At 38.6% G+C, this 22,095-nt stretch overlaps 1 protein-coding gene across 6 annotated transcripts in view; it reads left to right on the top strand.

The window, feature by feature from the left end:
* The window catches only part of rnf19a (ring finger protein 19A, RBR E3 ubiquitin protein ligase), a 57,664-nt gene extending 35,992 nt beyond the window's left edge, over nucleotides 1-21,672 (top strand). Inside the window, exons 3-12 of one of the 6 annotated variants that reach the window (XM_079829518.1) lie at nucleotides 9,608-9,816; nucleotides 10,179-10,323; nucleotides 10,502-10,664; nucleotides 12,693-12,807; nucleotides 14,411-14,572; nucleotides 16,268-16,481; nucleotides 18,216-18,359; nucleotides 18,509-19,109; nucleotides 20,616-20,730; nucleotides 21,086-21,666. In XM_079829518.1, the coding sequence (XP_079685644.1) occupies nucleotides 9,608-9,816; nucleotides 10,179-10,323; nucleotides 10,502-10,664; nucleotides 12,693-12,807; nucleotides 14,411-14,572; nucleotides 16,268-16,481; nucleotides 18,216-18,359; nucleotides 18,509-19,109; nucleotides 20,616-20,696 (1,834 nt within the window). In that variant the 3' untranslated portion in view covers nucleotides 20,697-20,730; nucleotides 21,086-21,666. Of the gene's footprint in view, nucleotides 1-9,607; nucleotides 9,817-10,178; nucleotides 10,324-10,501; nucleotides 10,665-12,692; nucleotides 12,808-14,410; nucleotides 14,573-16,267; nucleotides 16,482-18,215; nucleotides 18,360-18,505; nucleotides 19,708-20,615 lie in introns of those variants that run through there. The other 5 variants (XM_079829516.1, XM_079829517.1, XM_079829515.1 and 2 more) reach the window with 5 other exon arrangements.
* Nucleotides 21,673-22,095: the final 423 nt, after the last annotated feature.

Below are 22,095 nucleotides of genomic sequence, written 5' to 3'. Positions count from 1 at the left end.
TTACATGCAGGCCAGGGAAACGAGACAAACAACCCCATGAATCTCTTTAATAATATCAATACAAATACGTGTTTTTTTTTCCTGCGGGACGGGAGAAGACACAAAATCAATGCACCTCTATTGTTGTGCGGGAATAAATTCTCAGAGTTTTGCGGGAGCGGGCGGGAGTGTAACACATACGTTGCGGGAGCGGGCGGTAATGGTCAGAAATTCGGCGGGTGTGGGCGGGAGCGGGATGAAGAAAACAGTCCCGCGCAGGGCTCTAGTGTGAACTCACTATTAGGCTGACCACAATAAAAGGCCACTCTAAAATGTGCAAAAATGGGGGCAAAAACAAAAGTGTTACGTTTATAATTTTGTTCAGTGTATGTAGAAAGACGGTGCACTTATATTTCTATGAATGGGGGAGAGTTCAATGCACAATACGTCCCGCCTTCTAAATAAGTCATTGTGTCACTGCTGCTGCTGCCGTTAGAAGCTCTGGTTTCTGTATAAACAGTCAGTGTTCTGAGATACGCGCTTACGACTGTGGATGTGCATTGGCTGCTTCAGCCTGAAAAAGCTTTTTTTGAAATGCTATTTGAGCATATGAAACTTTAATCTTAAGCTTGGTGAACAGATTTGCAGAATTTGATGTTTCCCCATTCAAGGAGCTGCACTTGATTGAAATAGTTGCCCAAGAGGCGTTTCTAAAGATGGCCACCGAGGGAAATGACTTGCCTTAAAGGGACTTTGACAATGCTAACATCCTGTTGCTATTTTTTTTACCTGGTTTGGTCTAAATCGCTGCTTTGGTTAACTGCATGGCTGTGATGTTGCTACAGCTGCCTTTGTGTTGCCACAGCTGCTATGTCTGCATGTTGTGTGTATTTGCTTATTTGTGGGCTGTTTGTTTTGACATGCAAGTCTTAGAAACAGTAGAGGTCATTTTGTGTGTCTCTATGAGCATTTATAAACAGCATCTTGCCTAAATTGACTTTAGAAGTGTCAATATGTATGTTTACATGCACTGTTATAATCAAGCTTAGCTACACCAGGTTTAACATAGTCGAGTTACAGCCTTAATCTTTTTGTCAGAGTATGCATGATGCGTGATTAGTTTAAATTTGAGTGCATGTAAACTACCATTCAAATGTTTGGGCTCAGTAAGAATTGTGTTTTTGAAAAGTCTTATGCTCACCAAGGCTTGTATGTATTTGATCAAAAATACAGAAGAAAAAAAAAACAATTTCAAATGTTTTCTATTTGAATTCATTTAAAATGTAATTTTATCCCTGTAGATTTTCTGTAGCCATTAGCCTGCATAGATACATTCACTGTATTTGTTTGTTTTCATAGGCTTTATATAATACACATTGCTTTCTGTAGCCATTGATTTCTGTAGCCATTGCTCCAGTCTTCAGTCACATGATCCTTCAGAAATATGCTGATTTGCTTCTCAAGAAACATTTCTTATCAATGTTGAAAACCGTTGGGCTGCTTAATGTTTTTTTGTAGAAACTGTGATATGTTTTTTTATTATTTTTTTTCCCCTCTTTGAATAGAAAGTTCAAAATAACAGTGTTGTCCACGCAATTTTGTGGTGTACAGGTTTTAATTTAAAAGGACCCAGGGAGTTTTGACTTGTAACTTTATTACAATGAGCACTGTGATATTGGACAGGGATTCAGCTTTTTTTTTCTTTTTGCTCGACTTGGACTCTAAGCCAAATCTGTCTGGGACGTCATCTGAGCTTAATACAAGCCAAAGGCACAGTATTGTGTTGTGATCAGCACTTTTGAAGGCCTGACACTGGTGACACTGTCACTTTGAATGGAGTCTTTATCAGGCCATTGGAGAGCCTGGCAGCATATCTTGTCATGCTAAGCACTCATCTCTGCACAGATCTGCATCCAGCTGTGCCCTGTGTTTGAATAACACAACCTTTTGAGCTGCCTTTTTCTCTTGTTTTTTATTTTATTTTTTATAATCATTCACACTTGTTTATTTTCTCAGTAGGCACTATTATAACTATCACTTTAGAGCAGAGGTCTTCAACCCTGCTCCTGGCTACCCACTCTCCTGCAAAGTTTAGTTCCAACCCTAATAAAACTAGGGCTGTAACTAACAATTATTTTGATAATCGATTTGTTGAATATTTTTGATTAATCGAATGAGAAATCAAAATTATTATAAATTAAAAATAATGTATTTAATTGTTATTCCACATCCTGCCCAATGCAGGATATATTACGCATCCTCTAAGCAATGTGTATTATATAAAGCCTATGAAAACAAACAAATACAGTGAATGTATCTATGTAGGATATGCTGTACATTTATAAGAAAAAAGGGTTGAAATGCAAACATTACATTCTAAAACTAAAATCAGCTGATTGCTTACTAGAAAAGAAAACGTGAAACAGAAATGGGTTATTCACTACTGTAAAGCGACGTGACTGGCTGATGGTTTCCGAGCACAGCGCATGGACGCGACTAATCGATAAGCAAATTCGCTGTTGATTATTTCATTATCGATTAATCAATTTTATCGAATAGCCCTAAATTAAACGCACCTGAAGCTGCTAATCAAGCTCTTCAGGATCACTTGAATATACAGAGGCAGGTGTGCTGAAGTAGGCTGGAAAAAAATTTGCAGGACAGTGTATTCCCAGAAGCAGTATTGTGTCTGACTAAGAGCTCTTCCCAATTAGATAAATAATGTACTTTTTCTGGGTATTTTTTTAAACACGAATGTACAAGAATGTTGGAAACAAGAACTAGTCAATATGTCACGGCAGGTTGCAGTTATATATTGTGGTATGCATTGAGGGGTAAACCGAGAGAGATTTCTGGAAATGAATAAGTGCAACTCCTATCAAGAAAGTTTGCATGTATTTGTTTACACTAGGGCTGTAATCAACCAAAGAAAGTCTTGGTCGACTGAAGTCCTGAAATTCTCGACTAAAAATCGACTAAAAATACTTGGTAGCCTTGTTGTCTGCATGAATGAATTATAAATAAACATAAAAAACTAGTAGGCTATTTGCAGTATATTAAATAGTTTTTGAGCTGATTATTTTGCTCTGAAATGAGTCTGACACACGAGTCTGTCGGCTCTGACAGCGTTGCATCACGTGCACCTGCGCAATATCATAGCCTATGATTTCCCAAAATATAGTACTATTGTCAACTAAATATCATCACAAGAACTTTTGAGGAATATGCAACATAATTTAGACAATTGTTTTTGTCATATGTATTATACTAACTGACAGACAGTATAATTTCAGCCGCTCTGTGCAGCTCGAACGTTAGGAGCTCAGCTGAGCTCAGCTTCTCGGCTGAGACACGAATAGACTATTAACTTAAAGCTTTTACTCTTAAACACAAAAGGCACGTCCACTTTAATAAAAAATGAATATTTATTAAACAAGCCAGATCAAGAGCAGAAAAAACGCTCTCACAATTAAATAAATAATATAAGTTACAGAAAACTAGCCTTCTTCAATCTGTCTCTTCTCCAGTGGGTTGGGCTAATCCAAAAGTGAAAACAATGGGGGTGTTTTGAAGACAGACTGTTACCTGTGAAACAGGGGTGCTCTGAAAACACCCCCATTAGCAATTAGTGCTTTCCACCTGATGAAATGAACGCGGCGCGGCAAAACTGATGAAATGAACGCGGCAAAACTGATGAAATGAACGCTGCAAAACGGACAGTACAGATCCACTTTTGCGGCACGACTGAAGCGTGGTGTTGTGATGCTTCCCCTCATGTGTATGTTGATGGGCGTTCCTCAAGTTTACCGCTATGGTCGTGCGTTTGAGCCAGCGGGAAATGAAAAAAAAGGACCGGCGAGAAACTTCTCTTCGCCAGTTGGTTGGGCCAATCCAAAAGAAGTGAAAACAATGGGGGTGTTCTGAAGGCAGACTGATACCTGTGAAACAGGGGTGCTCTGAAAACACCCCCATTAGCAATTAGTGCTTTCCACCTGATTAAATGAACGCGGCGCGGCAAAACTGATTAAATGAACGCGGCAAAAACTAATTAAATGAACGCTGCAAATAATCGACCAATCAAAATTTTGGTCGAGCCAGAACGTATCGACCAATAATCGACTAATCGACTGGGAGATTACAGCCCTAGTTTACACACTGACAGTGTTGTGTGTTGTCCTGAAAGCATTTGTGCTTGAGGGCCAAACATCAGATACGGGTGAACCAGAGAAAGGAGAGTTATAATAACATTTCAATAATAACTGTTTTCAACATTTGATAAGAAATATTTCTTGAGCAGCAAAACAGCATATTATAATGATTTCTGAAGGATAATTCATGTGACACTTTTAAGACTGGAGTAATGATGCTGAAAATTCAGCTTTGCCTCCACAGTAACAAATTACATTTTAAATATATTCAAATGGAAAAGTATACTTATTTTAAAGTATAATATTTTACATTATTACTGTTTTTATTGTAGATTAAATAAATAGTGCCTTTGTGAGCATAAAACATTTTCCAGGAAGTAGTGCATAAACAATAAAAAAGGTCCAGACTGTGTGAATGGCCTCATAGTTGGTTCCCTAGAATAAAGTGGACTTTACTCTCTCCAAAACCCCCTTTCAAATGACATTGTTCCGGTGCAGGTTCCCAGCCTTTGTACGTTCTTGAACCATTCTGCGCATTATCACTGCAGACAAATCTCGTTGAGCAATGTAATAACGTTGCACCACATTGCTATTTATATCTAAATATATAAATATGTGCGTGGAAGAGAGCAAGTGAATCAATGGTTTCAGATTCAGTGTATATCCAAAAAGGACAGATGATTGTACCGGGAGTTTATGCAAGCTACCGATACCCTAAAAACACTCCTGGTACTGTGCAGTTCTGCACTGCCTGCACAAACACCAGGATGTGTACTGTTTGATTTTTAGACTGTTTATAGTCGGGTAAACAACATGTTGCAGTGTCGCTGTTCATTCCTTAAGTCTGTGGAAATGCACGGCCAGTTTGCGACATGCAGGCTCCAGTTCGCCTGGCCGAGAACAGGCTCTGGCTCTAGTACGTGAACTATTCTAGTGAAAAAGAGCTACAAGAGAACTCGGGTGACCCCCCCAGCTTATAAAATCCTGCATTAGAAACCCTGTATAGCAAGCATAAACCAAGCGACCGTTATATTGAAATAAAGGTCACAAGCTTTCTTTTCTTGTCAGACATTAGTAGAGCATGTTCATAGTTAATGTGAGTTGCATTGATTCTACCTTGTGGCACTGCGGGGCTGTCTAAGGGTGCTCCGATTAGGGTTTTTGAGACCGGTCATAGATTACGATCACTGGAAGCACTATTGGCATATACGATCACCGATACCAATTAGGGCTGTCACTTTTGTAAAAAAAATCCTGTTCGATTTTTGAGACACAAGTGTTCATTGAATCGATTCTAAAATCGATTTTAAATGACGTTTTCATTTTCAACGCTAAATATAGCCTACGCCAATCCACGGACAACTAACGGGCATTAGGATGAAAGTAAAGAGGGCGCTTGAGACGCACAAGTCAGCAATATTTCTGATGATTTATTTTGTGCACAATGACAAACAGGAGTGCAACATTCTGGTAGGGTTGGGTACCGAAATCCGGTTCCAATATGGCACCGGTACTTATATAACCGGTATGTACCGGACCGAATCAGAACGCAGATTTCGGTTCCTCATTTCGGTGCCAAAATTCAAACGTGCTTTCGCGCTTTGGCTGAGCCAGAGACAGACGCTCAGCGCTGGTCACATCACAACTCATGACAACTATTCAGTGTTTTCAACCACATCATGTTTATTTCAGGTTTCAGACATTTAAATGTTCATAAGTAGCTACTAGCAAAAAACACACACTGATGTCTATGAAAGCGGCTATGACAATCCTTTCAGACGATTATAATTTGACTAACGTTACATGTTTTATTCACATCAGATACATGCACATTATATAGTAACTATATTGTTTACTCTATTCTTCTTCCAGTTCACTGGTCACTTACTTTCATGTATTTCGTGAGACGAGAATGCACTCAAGTGTTGTAAATCCGACAGATCCGATTCTGAGGCGCAAACTAACATGGCGCCGCCCATTACGCTTTATAGATCAACTAACACACATTAACTCACACATTTGAACATCAGATAGTTCGTGACACATTTAAGAAGTTTGTGAATATTTTGAATAAAAAGAAAAAACGAAATAAACCCGATACAGCTGAGCTGTCAGCGCTATTGCGGCTGCTGTGTGTCATGTGAGAAACATGACGCGTCGCCATGGAAACATTAAGGCGATGTGTTCTAAAATATTTAGCCAGAGAATATGATCATATTTCAAAAAAGAGCTGAAGCTCGAAGCTGGTTAGTAGCATACCAAGAATACAGACTACTGCTGTTATTATTGTAATTAAGAGTTATATTAGGCTTGTTGTAGTTGGGTTAGGTGGCTTAGGTTTTACTGTGAATTTGTAAATAAGTCAATTATAATTTGTAAATAAGTAAATTGTGTTTTGTATTTATTTATATTCATACATTTAAGTATACATTAAACTTTTAATAAATGGTTCAATTTAAATAAAAAATAAATAAATAAAAAGCCATTTAATGTCATCCACCTCGTTTTGTGGCCTTTTTAAAAAAAAAAAAGTATCGGTTCAGGCACCGTTTAGGCACCGGAACCGTTTTAAAAGTATCGGTTTGGCACCGGAATCGAAAAAAACCCAAACGATACCCAACCCTACATTCTGGGGAAAAAAACATTAAGCAGAGTGGACTGCCATAACGTCAAAGAAAAACATTAGCTACAGGCTTTATCATGGCTGTGTTTACAATTATAAATTCCACAACAACAACAACAAAATTGTAGCCCATGAAAAGAGGTTGAAAATAAAGCTTAAAAATGTACTAGCCTACACTGAATGTGAAGTTCGTGTGGATAATAATTTAACGTAATTATTCAACCGTTCAAAATGAAACTTTGAATGAACTTAGCTTGCGAACAGGCCATGTGTTTTTTTTTTAATTGAACGTAACCGACACGTAGGCTATGCGGGCGTTACTGATGAAACGTGCAAATAAGGCTCTATTACAAATTATTGGACAGGAAAACAAGTCTATCAACATTTTCGGGGTCCAGAGCAGATCGTTTTTTATTCACTATATGCCCAGCTGTTGAGAAGACGCGCTCCGACCGCACTGATGTTCCAGGGACACTCAGGTACTTCATTGCCAGCTGCGCAAGGTGGGGCTATTTCGAACTGCCAATCTTCCACCACAAAAGCGGGTCGCTGTCAGCTGGCAAAGGTGGTTCCTTTTCATAAATCAATATCTCCTGTAAGAGGTCACTTTCGACGTCATTCACTCACTCTTTCGTAGCCCCTTGTGTAGATGTCACCAAACAGATCCCCCATTGCTGTTAAGGCCGTCTTTCCCCTGTTTGATTTCGAGCTGCATGGCTCCGACTCCACGGGTCCTTTTTTATTTGTTTAATTCGTTCAAAAATAATAGTGTACGTATTTGGTTAAAATCGATTCCCTATTTTCGTTTTCGAAACTTGTGTTGGTTGGTCCGATCGATTGTGCAATCGATTTTCGAACGTAAAGTGACAGCCCTAATACCAATCACTAAAGTAATACTATTCTTAACAACAGTGCATTAAGTATAAAAGAAATTAAGAGATGAGAAAATATGGGCAGCTCTATTTATTGGCTTGTAACACATTCAATTCACTATCTTAGAGGTGGTTAGGAACAGCTTTGAGCTTAACAAATATAGCAGTAATAAAATAAAAAACAGAACTGTCTTTATCAACAGAAAGTAATCAAATGTAAATCAACACTGCACAGTCTTTACTGTGTGAATTAAATATAGATTAATCCTAATAAATCTACAAAAGAGCAATAAGTGAGTCTTTTGTTGTTTGTTTAACATTGACACAGGCGGCAGCAGGAATATTAGGCTGGTGTCACTTTCAGATGGATTGCATTGATCCGATTTATACTGTTACATATACGATTTTATTTCCCAACTGTCAGTATTTAAACTAATACTCACCAAGCCGGACATTTTGACACTATTTCTGTGTGTTCTTAACCGTACAGGCGCGAACCCGAAGCTCAAAGTTCATTTGGCTTGTCTGTGTTCTACTCCGTCTCAGAGCGTGTGCACAGAAAGCATTTGGGAAACAGCATCGCTTTTGTGGCTTAATTAAGGGTTTAATAACTCTAATATTGAGCACGTCCTGTTGTTTAGCAACAGTAGACTGTATTTTACAACAATCACTTATCCAGCCGATTTGGACGTTAAGTTTGGGCTTTAGGGAGGAAGGAAAGTGCACCGCTGTGAAGGAAAGAAATGCAATAAAATGTAACCGCTCTAGTTTCTTGCTGTCATTGCTGTGGATTGCTGTCATTACAATGTCTCCGCAAAGGCGTTGCAAATTGATTGTCCTTTTCAAACACCTGGTAGAACTGCCAGACTGGTTAATGTAGTGAAGCAATTTTAGCTATCCATAGAAGAATAGTCTTACTTCATAAAAAATTGTTTTGCTTCATCTGATTGGCTTTTATGGAGTCCACCGATTAAACTAGATAAAGCTATTATCGGCCGATAATGATCGGCGCCCAATCAGTCAGAGCAACCTTAGGGCTGGCTTGGAAGACACAATACAATGTTTAAAAATCTGCATATATTTTCCGGTCAGTGGAAAGACTTCATGCTGTGTGACTTTTTTCCTATGATGTCACTATCCTTATTTTGACATTACTGTCTTTTGTTTGGGTTGATTGTAGATCAGACAGGGGGTGTCTCATGTCTCCAGCATTGTGTTTACTCTTACAATCTCGGACTCCTCTAGAAATATGGGCAACTCTAATAACAAAGGCCACATTGTTTGTGGAAACAGATGTCATGGAGGCTTTTCTCTGGCTGAAAACCGACAGTTCACCAAATGGCATCTGGTTTGCACCAAGGAGTTGTAGCTTCTTTAGTATCAAATGAAATTGTGTAATTATGTCAGTCCACATGCAAACATAAGACTCTTTCAAGAGGTTCTGAGATGATGTCTTTTGTTGCTGGAATAACTGACTGATCCTATAGCGCATATTCAAGCTTCTTAGCTTCTAGTGCTTTATCACATTATGAGTGTTATAAGCGCTAATGCAACTTTTCTGTCTAGCGCACGCATCAGTTAGCATAGTAATCCTGTCACTGTTGTCTCTCAGGTCACTCAGTCTGCCCCCTTGTGACTTTCCAACAGCCATTATCCCTGCAGACAATCGCAACTTCCTGCTTCATTTAATAGGTTCTCATTAATAGTGATCGGATCACAATGGCCATTGCCTGCAGTAATTGATGCCATCAGTTTGAATTAGCGGGGCTGTTAAACTAGATGGGCCAAAAAAACCTCCACATGATGTTACCAGATAGCTGCAGTTATATAACATGACATTTGTTTTGGATGATGAACAAACATGAACTAATATTGATCTTGAATTTTCTTGCTAGATGGGTACCCTCAGAAATGTATGAGCTAATGCATCTTTTCTAATATGTTCGTGTATAGCTGTGAAAGTATTTGTCTGTTTGATTTGACAGGTATGCAGTCATTGCCTTCGGTTGTGCCAGCTGTCCAAAGATCACGTGTGGTCGCGAGGGCTGTGGAACGGAGTTCTGTTACCACTGTAAACAGCTGTGGCACCCAAATCAGACCTGTGACGCCGCCCGACAGCAGAGAGCTCAGAGCCTCCGGCTGAGACCCTTCAGATCATCATCACTCAGCTACAGCCAGGAGAGTGGCGCTGCTGGTAAACCCACAAAACACACACTAACACACACCTAGATGTGTTTTCACATTAGGGCTTATGGTGCAGGCCAGTGACCACTTGACATCAATGTTGGGTCTGTTTTATTGGCGTAATATCTGTTATGTCAGATGTGGGTCTCACTAAAGTCTGACACAGAGTTTGTCACAAAGTTTGAGTCACTTCTTTAAAATCAAATCACTTTAAACCATTCAAACGCTCACTTGGATGAGTATGTCATCTCTCCCTTCTAAAATCACATGCTGTACACATACCAAATGATGATGCCAAATTGGTGTGAGAACGTCTGGAATCTCATACACGTCAACAAGGAGTGCTTTTAACCACGGTGTTTGTCTCTAAAGCTGATGACATAAAGCCATGTCCCCGCTGTGCGGCCTACATCATTAAGATGAACGATGGGAGCTGTAATCACATGACATGCGCTGTTTGTGGCTGTGAGTTCTGCTGGCTGTGTATGAAGGAGATCTCTGACCTGCACTACTTAAGGTCAGTGTACTGAAGACCACTGCAGTGTTCACTATATAGGGCCAAATGACATCATACTTTATCTGCATTATTGACACTATGTGAGAACGGATGATGGTTAAAGTTAAAAAGAATATTACTTCTTTTTTTTTATGCTAAGGTTACATTTCTAGGTTTAATTTCTCTATTTCTGACACAGTCCTTCAGGATGCACGTTCTGGGGTAAGAAGCCCTGGAGCAGGAAGAAGAAAATCCTGTGGCAGTTGGGGACACTTGTGGGTGCTCCGGTTGGCATTGCACTGATTGCTGGCATTGCCATACCAGCTATGATTATTGGGATTCCCGTGTATGTTGGTAGAAAGGTGTGTGGCTAAAACAAATACTCTTTGAATTTTGAGAATGAAAAGTGAGGTTCAATTCAGCTGCACCCAATTTCGATTTGTTTTTCAAACCTCCAGACAGTCTAGTCATATTTGCTGAATCTACATTGGTTGCCATAGTAATAATGAGTGTCAGCATGGTGCCAAGAATCTTTCTTCTACAACAACAGAGTAGCTGTCATTGTGGAATAAGAGGACTGAGAACTGAAAATTCTGTCTCTGTTTCCTCTTATCATGACAATCCTGCAGGATGCTGAATTCGTGAGGACAGCACAACAATTAGAGGATTACCGAATTTTATACCTGCCCCATATTTTGGCTTTTCATTTAGTGTTTGAAATGTGGCTTTACGTATATATGTAGCTTGGATTAGAAAACGTCTAGGAATGCTTGATATTGAAAACTGATTTATATTCTGCAATATTTTGTTTTTATGCAGTATTTATTGTGATATCAAAAGATGCATGACTTGAGTAGTTGTATTAGGAAAGAATTAATGATTTTAGAAAAATTGGGGTTAATTTGTAGGGAGAAGAAAAAGATAATTTAAAAAAAGCTAACAAAAAAACAGCCTTTGTTTGGGGTGCAAATCATCATGAAAAATAGCCTTTAGGCTAATTCTGGTGCATTTACAGAAATGTTTTATTAATGTGCATTGTCCCTGTTAACTAAACAATCAAATAAATAAATAATAAAATCTTATTAGGGCTGAAAGATTTGGGAAACCTCTATCAGTAACCTTAAATTGGTCACAGTCCTACTGTTTTTGACCAATTCAAAAGGACTCTAAAAAAGAATGATTTTTTTTATAATTAATAATTTGTTTAAATGAATAGATTACACAAAATAAAAATTGAATAAAATATTGCCAGTGTACATAGATAAAATATTAAAATGAATAAAATACAAAATGTTTAATAAAATATTTACATAGAACAACTGAAAAAATAAAAAAAAATTAAGATTACTGTATTTTTAATGTTAAACCAAAAGCTTTTATTTGAGTGATTTTTTGCATAGATGCTTTTATTTAAATCATGCCTTTTGCGGTTTGATAGTCGTACAAAGCCATGTTGTGATATCAAATTTATTTCTGTATAATCTGATCTGACCCTTCAAAATGTCCACTATCTAGTTTTAAAATGAGTTAAAAAATCATATATCGTTGCCGGTGTACAATGCCATCATATATTTTCAATAAACCTTTTATGAATTCTAATGTTTTGATAATCATGGACAAACTTATCTAATGTAATTTATCATTTAGAAAACCATTACAGTTCCTGCATTATCAACCTTAATTTTGAATGGCAACTAATTGGCACATGGCATGGGTTAAATATACGTCAGTTGATTTCTTTTAATTTGACTGTATTTCCAATGACAAATCCTTTTGTGAACCAGTTTCTCTGAATTCCTTTGTCGTGACTACAAGATAATAAAGGGCCTTCATTTTATCTGACTAGAAAAACACTGTTGCTTATTATTAACCCTGTTAGAATAGTGCCACCATGTTGAAACCAGTTTGGCAAGCGTTATTCTTACATCTGTATTAATAGATTTGAGATTTATGCCAAATTACAGTCATGTAGTATAATTTGTGTACTACATTTAGGATTTGGTTTCATGTTCGAGTTAAAATGCAGCCCCGTCTCTGAACCAGATGATCCCACTGCAAACTGGGTCACTTTTTACAATGATTAATAGCTCTTCAGATATGCGCTGTTCAATCTGAATTTCATTATTAAGGGATTTCCATAAGGGTCTGTTTGTCTGACCTGAATTCTAACTAAGCTGTGCATTGTGAAATATGACGACCTACATGTCTTATCACACACTTATCCGCCTTGTTTGTTCTTCAATAGACTCTTGTTAGATCATCAAGTTGGAAATTATGCTAGCGTTATGAGTAACCAAAGTGTAATTGAATTGAGAATAACGAATGTGCATGAGCAGTATGATGGCAGACAGATATGCTTATTCACTCATTCTTTGAATCATCTACTTCAGATTCATAATCGTTATGAGGGAAAGGACATCTCCAAGCACAAGAGGAACCTTGTCATAGCCGGCGGGGTGACATTGTCAGTGATCGTGTCTCCAGTGGTTGCCGCTGTCACTGTCGGTAAGCAGACTCAACTTTTCTTTTTTTTCTGCCTAATGAGTCTCTTTGCTTTGAATTACAGCAGTTTGCTTTTGTACTATTATTAAAGAACTTTGTTTGTTCTGATCTCATAACCCTGAGTATCAAATGGCTACAAGTAATTTAGCTTAACATAAAGACTTTTATTTGTTTTGTATTAATTTGATTAAATTAAAGGGTTAGTTCACCCAAAAATGAAAATTCTGTCATTAATTACTCACCCTTATGTCGTTCGACACCCGTAAGACCTCCGTTCATATTCGGAACACAAATGAAGATATTTTTGTTGAAAGCTGATGGCTGAGAAAGGCTTCAGTTAGGCCTCCATTGGCATTCAGTACACTTATAGTCCCAAGACCGATAAAAGGCACTTAAAATGTCATTACATAGTCCATCTCACCACAGTGACTCTACAATAATCTTACGATGCGACGACAATAGTTTTTGTGCGCAAAAAAAAATCAAAATAACACCTTTATCCAGCTTGTTATTGCCTTCCGCGTGTGCCTCCACGACGCATGCGCGAGAATATGACGTAGCGCCGGGGCTCGGGATTCCATGAAATGCACACTCTAACCCCATTTTGAGCACTACACCGAGACCTAAAGCACGATCAATGTAGAATCCAACAGCTGAGACACGCGCGTCTTCCTCTGATTGTAAACAAATCACTTCTGGGTCATCTGTCCGAACGCCGGATCTGCGTCATATTCTCGCGCATGCGTCGTGGAGGCACACACGGAAGGCAGTAACAAGTTGGAAAAAGGTGTTATTTTGATTTTTTTTGCGCACAAAAACTATTGTCGTCGCATCGTAAGATTATTGTAGAGTCACTGTGGTGAGATGGACTTTGTAACGATGTTTTGAGTGCCTTTTATCCGTCTTGGGAGTATAAGTGTACTGAATGCCAATGGAGGCCTTTCTCAGCCATCAGCTTTCAACAAAAATATCTTCATTTGTGTTCCGAATATGAACGGAGGTCTTACGGGTCTCGAACGACGTGAGGGTGAGTAATTAATGACAGAATTTTCATTTTTGGGTGAACTAACCCTTTAAAGTATGAGTTCAAATGTAAAATATCCTGTTGACCTTTTCATTATTTAAAATGTAACCAACACTGACATCATTGTAATATTTGGATGGTGAATTGTTATTGGTCTTCCTTGGCTATATTTAACTGTTTATAGCTGCCTTTGCACTGCACAGCCAAAGCCTAAAATTAAGATTGAGTTTGAATTTAATACTAAGGGCCTGTTTAACCAAGAACAATAACTATAACTTGATGAGTAAAGGTTGTGATTGTTGATCAGCTGGGAAATAAATGCAGAAAATGATTGCAATGATATTGTTCCTCTATTTTGTTATTGTTATATAGGCCTTCCTTATTTTTATAGAATTAGAAGATTATTAAAAGTTTATAGTTATTGTCTTTGGAGTGAACAGCCCTCAACACTTTTCTTTTGCTGCCTTGTCCTGGTATATCCTTCAGGAAATGCTTATTTAATTGGTAATCTATCTGGTTTAAAGGTGGCTGTACTACTTGTGTAGCACTATTGTGTAACCATTATTTTTTGTGTCTGCATAGGGATTGGAGTGCCCATCATGTTGGCATACGTCTATGGTGTGGTGCCCATCTCTCTGTGCCGTAGCGGTGGTTGCGGCGTGTCTGCGGGGAATGGAAAAGGTGTGCGCATCGAGTTTGATGATGAGAACGACATGAACGTGGGCACCGGAGCTGCTGTGACTGGTGAGTGAACCTCACTGAAGGCTGTTCACAACAACTTTGTAATAGTTCTGTGAAGCCAAACATAGGTTAAAAGACTTCAGAATCTGTCTGTCTCTCTCTCTGTCTCTCTCTCTGTCTCTCTCTCTGTCTCTCTCTCTGTCTCTCTCTCTCTCTCTGTCTCTCTCTCTCTGTCTCTCTCTCTCTGTCTCTCTCTCTCTGTCTCTCTCTGTCTATCACATTTCACACTTTCTCTCCTCCTCGCTCAGGCTTAATATAAATGTTTGAAGTTCTAGTTTAAAGTGTTCCTCCTGGACTGTGCATGAATGTATACGATTTACCGGGTAAAACAGGTCCCATTAGAATCGTTGAAGGTGGGCCATATCTAGAGACCTTGAGTTTATCCTTTTCCAGACACAACTACTGATACTCAAGGATCAAGTTGTTGTTGTTTCCGTGAAGCTCAGGTAAAGCTGGGAAAAAATAGCTTTTGAACTTCTACAGTTCAATAATTTATTAAGATTTAAACTATAATTGTTCTCATGTAATGTTTTTTTATTCTGTGTTGTCTGTTTTCATTTTTATGTATTTTGTGTTTTATGATTTAATACAATTTTAGGACCCACTTTGTATTAGGTGGCCTTAACTACTATGTACTAAAATTTTAATTAATCAGTTGATACAATGCACTTATTTGGACATGCATGTTTTTACATTGTACTTACATTTTTAAAAATTCCCTACATGTAATTACATCTGTAATTTCTGTAGTTACAATTTATAATTACACTGTTGACACTTTCCTTACACTTTCCAAACCCTACCCTTATACTTACCCATACCACCACACCTGTCCCTAAATTTACCCGTATCCCACCTCAATATCAGCAAAAGTGTTTTGCAATACAATATGAACACAATAAGTACATTGTACTTGTATATATTTTTTGATGCAAGTACATAGTAGTTAAGGCCACATAATATTAAGTGGGGCCCAATTGTATTACCAAACTTAATCAAATAATGCATAACTTTTACCTTTTAAAAGATTAATTAAATTGCTTATCAAATGAAATTTGAACAGTTTTTATTTTTGGCTAACAAAGTGATAAACAACTGAGGTTTACTGTTTAAATTAAAACAATACAGGAATGTTATGACCGATATTCCATAAATTATTATTATTTACTTTGAGAAGTACGTTCTATTGTATAATAGTAATATATTTCTGTCATAGTTTCACTTTTATTTTGGCGAGTTGAAGTGAAGACTTTGAGTTTCTCTGCATATCTGATCGTTTTATCACATGAAATGGTGAAGTGACTGGAGATATAGCTCATATGTTCACTACTGCAGTCGCTGAAAAAACATGAGCGTCATGTGTGCTTGAGTTTGTATGTAGTAGACCTGCATTCAAAGAGACCTGCAGTCTTTTTGCACTTTGGTATTCTCAGTTGCTAGTCGATTTCATGATTTGATTAATGTTATAGCCCAAAATTTGCTTTATTTCTCCCAAAGAAATTACTCAATTACATTTTTATAGCTGGATCCTACTAATCTATCTGTATTTTCCACATGATGGTAATCATAGGGGCCTAATCATGTTTGTAGGTGCAAATTTCAAATAGAAGTTTGACACATTATGGGAACAAATACAATCAGAAGTATAGCTCCAGAGATTTTATTAACAGCTGTAATGTCCCCCTTCTACCTCAACAGACACCACTTCAGTAGCAGAGACCAGGCATAACCCCAGCATCGGTGAGGGCAGTGTAGGGGGTCTGACAGGCAGTCTGAGTGCCAGCGGGAGCCACATGGAGCGTATTGGAGCAATGAGAGACAACCTGAGTGAGAACGCAAGCACTATGGCACTTGCTGGGGCCAGCATCACTGGCAGCTTGTCAGGAAGTGCCATGGTCAACTGCTTTAACAGGTCAGTTTTTTACAGAAAAAAATGACCTCCCGGCAAGGATGTGAGTACATTTTGATGCTTTAACTGTAACTGTCTAAATGGGACTACAGAGGTTCTCTGGAACATTAAACATCTTCACGCTAAACACTTATTCTCATCTACTCACTAGTCTGCTTTCACAGCCTCATTGTGTTTATAATCATGCCCCTGCAAACTATTCTAACTCAAATGTTCAGGCAAAATGTTTCTTAAATAAAGACAGAAGCTCACTGATGGCTGCATATGTAGTTTATAGTTAGCGGTTTACTACTGCTGATTAGGGGTGTAATGATTCGTTTTAACTTCGATTCGTATCACGATTTGAGGTTGTCGATATGATTCAAGGACGATATTGGTTCATTTAGAACGATACGATCCGAAACGATTCAGTGACTTGAAATCGATTCAGTAACTTTTTAGCCAAAAATTGTGTGACTGAAATAAATATCTGGATACTGGTCAGTGCAGGTGAAGTTTCCTAGATTCCTTTTGTTTCTTGTAAGGGAATCAGGTATCAATTAATTATGTATTTAAACAAACAAGTAAACAACAATTAATGGCAAATGCATTCAAATTTTATTTGAATAAAGTGCAACAGTTTAGGTTGAATTAACAGGAAGTTAACCTTTTCTGCTCTCATTTTCAATATTCAATACATTTTCAATAAAAGCACAGTAAGTGCAACCAACATTTCAACAGTAGGTTAACCTGCTACTTCTGCTTTTGTTTTCCAACATAAAAATATTATAATATTAATATCAAAAATAAAGTGCAACTAACTTCTCTTCAGGTTTAATTAATAGTAGGTTTACCTGCTACTTTTGCTGTTGTTTTACAACATTAAAATAATACAAATACAATATTAATATCAAAAATAAAGTGCAACCAACATTTCTTTAGGTTGAATAAACTGGCTGAACCTGCTACTACTGTTTAATAAACAAACAATATTTAACAAAAGATAAAATGTAACCAACTACTCTTCAATGACTCTACAGATTTCTTTTTCAAAAATATCAACATGATCTGACCGCAGAACACTTCTCTGTTCGTTCACTATGTCGCCAGCTGTACTAAAACTCGCTCTGCTGGCACACTGGTGCAGGAATGCACAGGTAACAAGCAAGGGTTGAAAGTACAGGTAGCTCTTTCTCCTGGTGGCTTGATAATTTCTCGCTCGTTGGCTTCTCTGCCATCCGCCATGCTATGTTTTGTTTTCTTAGCGCTGCTGCTGCTGGTGCGAGGCGATGATGTCACAGATAGGCAGACTGAATCAAGTAACGTTTGACGCCTTTATCATTAAAAGCGCTAAGAAAAAACATCCATATAAAGTCTGACGTGCTTAAATCCAATGCGTTATTTCCTATGATCGACACAATCGATTGATTACCTTTTAAAACTATGTTAGATGGATATATGTCGTTCGGAAGGCCAACTTGCAGAGCACAGATCGATGTAGTTAGATCATAGGAAAATAAATCGATACATCGATGTAGTAGATGAATCGTTACACCCCTACTGCTGATTGTAAAATTTACAGTTGTGTTTATGTGTGAAGATTATCATGATGAACACAATGTATAAGAATTATACATTTTAGTTGGTCATAGAGCCTATTATCTGCTATAATCCAAAAGCCAATGGAAAAATGCTAAATTTATGCTGAACATTAAGATTGGTGTGAACAAGCCTTAAATTGCTGTTTGTTTATCTCAGGTTGGAGGTTCAAGCTGATGTTCAAAAGGAGCGTTGCAGTCTGAGTGGGGAGTCTGGTACCGTCAGTCTGGGGACAATCAGTGACAACGCTAGTACCAAAGCAATGGCTGGATCCATTCTCAATGCCTACTTGCCTCTGGACAGGTCTGTATTTTTATAACTGATTTATAACAATTTAGTCATAGTTTACAAGCACTTTGAGACTGCTCAACAAATCTGTTTGTGTAATAATGAGGTAATATCAGGGGCTTTAGTTGAGCTGTACTTAATAGTTGTCTGTTGTTGTGCAGCAGAGATGGGAACAGTATGGAGGTGCAGGTGGATGTGGAATCTAAGCGAGGGAAGCTCAGGCACCACAGCGGTAGCAGCAGTATGGACGATGGCAGCAGTGGAGGGCACGGGGCCAGCGTTTGCCCCTCTGGCTGTCCGCACGAGGGCAAGTGCGTTTCTTCTCGCTGGGCCAAGGAGCCATCCTCCACCTCGTCCTCTTCCTCCGGGAAGAAGAGTAAAGGAAAGCTGCGCAAAAAGAGCGGTGGCACCAAGATCAACGAGACCCGTGAAGACATTGATGCCCAGCTGCTAGAGCGCCGCAGCACCAATTCCAGTGAGTTGGACTCGCCCTCTCTGAGCGGCAGCCTGCCATCTGTGGCCGACTCGCACTCCAGCCACTTCTCAGAGTTCAGCTGCTCTGACCTGGACGCCTGCAGGCCCCCTTGCTACGAGTCTCACATCCGACATCCCAACACAGGTGGAGCAGTCAGCCCTCTTCCTGAGGTCGAGAATGACCGGCTGGAAAACTGTCCCGCCTCTGGGACCCTCCCACAAGCTGCGGTAGCCCCTCTTACCCCTGACGGGGCAGCAGAACGTCCCCTGTGCTACATTGCAGAGGAGAATGTGAGTTTAATCTGTTCGGCTGGCGCGGGCCAGAGCTCCCCTAAAGAACACAATAACAACCTTCCTCAGCCAGCTAGTCCTGTGCGCAACACCTGCATTCAAACAGAGATATAACCAGACGGGTTGAGTTGACCCAAATGCTTTCACAGCTAACCTCGTCACCCAATTTATTACCAAGGATTGCACACTGAATTTAAAGATTTTAAAGCTTGTATGGGAGGTTTAACGTCCCGGTTGGATGATCATTTGAATGTTGGAGATGGAACGCCACTATTTACACTAGTCAAGGGCAGGATGTGCCACAAGGTTTCACAAAGTTCACCGTGACCAAAGGTTATTGTTTGATTGACAGGTTGCATAAAGGCCTGTCAGTCTGTGCATAGAGTTGGACTAAAGCTCAGATAAGATTCGGAAAAGCAGTGGATGAATGTAGGGCGGCAAGTGATGCTCAGATACTGATGGAAATGTAGCTGTCAATCACACATGCCTCTATTTCAGTGTTCAGGGTCGCTGTGATGAATAACTTCCCCAGTGAGGAACAAGTGTGTGGATGAATCTTACAAAACATGTCCGGCTCATTATTCATCCCAAAATCAAAAGGAACAAAAAGAAAGAAAAAAAATTCCTTTCATACATGAAATGAAGCTTCTGTTCAGGACAAGTTAGTATTATGACAATTTCATGGTAATTAAAGGCATAGTCCGCCTAAAAATTGAAATTGTCCTGATATACTCACCCTCATGTTGTTCCAAACCTACATGACTTTCTTTTTACTGCAGAACACTAAAGATATTTTGAAGAATGTTGGTGATGGAAAAGGTTTTGGTTCCCATTGACCAGTGTCTATATAATGGGAACCGAAACTGTTTGGTTGCCAACATTCTTCAAAATATCTTTTGTATACCACAGAGGAGTGCGAGTAAATGGTGGCAATTGTAATTTCTGGGTGAACAAGCACATTTCTTCCTGTATTGTATTGTACTTCCTCTTTTGAAGTGTAATTCCCAATGCTTTTTATTACTATAATACAGTATTTGTATAACCGTAAAACAGTTATTTAAATCTGCATAAAGGCAGTACAATAAACACTACCGTGATTTAAATGTATTCCATGTTTTCCATTACAGTAATAAGAATGGGATTTTCAAATTAGCTTCGTTTTCTTTAAATATATTTTCTTACTCTGTGATTTTGGGATGAAATATGACCATGACTTGTTCTTGACCGATTCCACATGATTGACCCGTGTATTCAGGCACCTTCACCACACATATACACACATATACTCTCAGTTACCCAGCATATAGCTTTAGTTGAAGGAATATGCATCAAAGGCACCAAGGAAGTCAGGGGGGAGTCGGATGCTCTTTTTGAGATGTTCATACAAGATGAGCCCATGAGGGACCAGGCAATAGTAGATTTCCCTTTTTACAGCAATGATTCTTGTACATGATTGATTGTGTTTTTAATTTCTTGGGTTTTTTTGTTTTCATTTCTCTCATCTAGTGTCACTGCTTATTTTCCATTTTGGGGAAAAGAAGTTCAAGCCCTGTGCAGGGTGCTGCTTCTGAGTTGAAAAGCCAATGAGAAGCTGAATGAAGCTGTGTCGCGCCCCCTGCTGGTAGGATGGGACCCTTGACCAAACCCATATATGGGGGGGAAGCAAGTCTGGCATGTTAAAAAAAAAAAAAATTGTCCTTGCAAAGCCAAGTCCACTAATAATTCTCAATAGAACATCTGTTGTGGATGCAAAGGGTTTGTATTTATGATTCAAACGAATTTGCATCCTGTTTAGGAAAAAAAAAAGAAATGTCAAACTACTTGCATTGTAAAGTTTATGATGGAAATCACATTTAGGTTTTCAACCGATTAAGTGATTTTTCTTTTTTCTTTTTGAATCTGTATTGACTCATGGTGCCTTTTGGATCATTGGAAAAACTATGTTTGTTCCTCTGGTTTGTGTCTTATGAATTCAGATGTATTGGATGAGGCTGAATTGAATGTTAGCTAGGCGGCGTGGCATCGTTTCCTTTCGTCCCTGTGTTAAACAGTCGGGGACTTCACAACCGACCGCCTACCAAAGACAGCACTCAGGCTCACCGACGACGACTCGTCACCCCTGTGACCCCTGCACACTTCAACGCACTCACAGTTTCCGGACGCCTCCGCGGACTCGAGGCTCTGACCCGTGTGTTTGCACTGTTCATCCGAGTCCCGTCTGCGTGTACAGCCATGCCGTGAGCGCACGAGTCTAGTTCAAGAGTTGATTTCTGTTCGTCTTTCTCGCTGCCGTTCTGGTGCTGCTCAGTAAATCTCTCGGGACTGATCCAATGCCACAAGCTGCTTTGTTTTTTGTTTTTTTTTGTTCCTTCTATTTCTTTAGTGTTTTTTTTTTTCTTCTTCTGTTTTGAGCCTTCCTGCCCATATCTGTACGAATATTACTTCAGAGGCTAGGGCCGATTGATTTCTAACTTGTTCAGAACAGCTTGGTATTTGTATATTTGCTTTATAATATGCGTGTAAATGCATATCTAAATGAAAATAAAAACATGAATCCATGTGTTCTCTTTGTGTTTACTTCAATATTGAGATGCATGATATAATTGTATAATGGTTGTGTGTGTATATGAATGGATAGAATATCATTTTAAAATATAATTTGAGTGAAAGGTTAAAAATAAATATTAATTTGGTTAATATTATAATCTGGCTTGCATTTTTGCTCTACAGGCAGCAGCTCTCATGACATCAACAAAACTTCACATTTGTTCACTTTTTATGTCACAAATTTGATTAACGAACATATTTCAAAATGTATAAATATTTCAAAATATAAAAGAATCTCAAATATGTATAAAAAAAAATTTAATCCTACAATCCCTTCATTTAATCTGGTATTGTTAAAAAAAAACAATACAAGATTTTTCCAAAATGTAAGATTAATAAATTATTAATTTAGATAACATTTGCAATAGCTATCAAAAAA

The sequence above is a fragment of the Gobio gobio genome, assembly GCF_949357685.1.
Source record: "Gobio gobio genome assembly, chromosome: 11".
Taxonomy (NCBI): Eukaryota; Metazoa; Chordata; class Actinopteri; order Cypriniformes; family Gobionidae; genus Gobio; species Gobio gobio.
The sequence above is the reverse complement of the archived record's forward strand: the minus strand, read 5'-3'. Positions and strand labels throughout refer to the sequence as shown.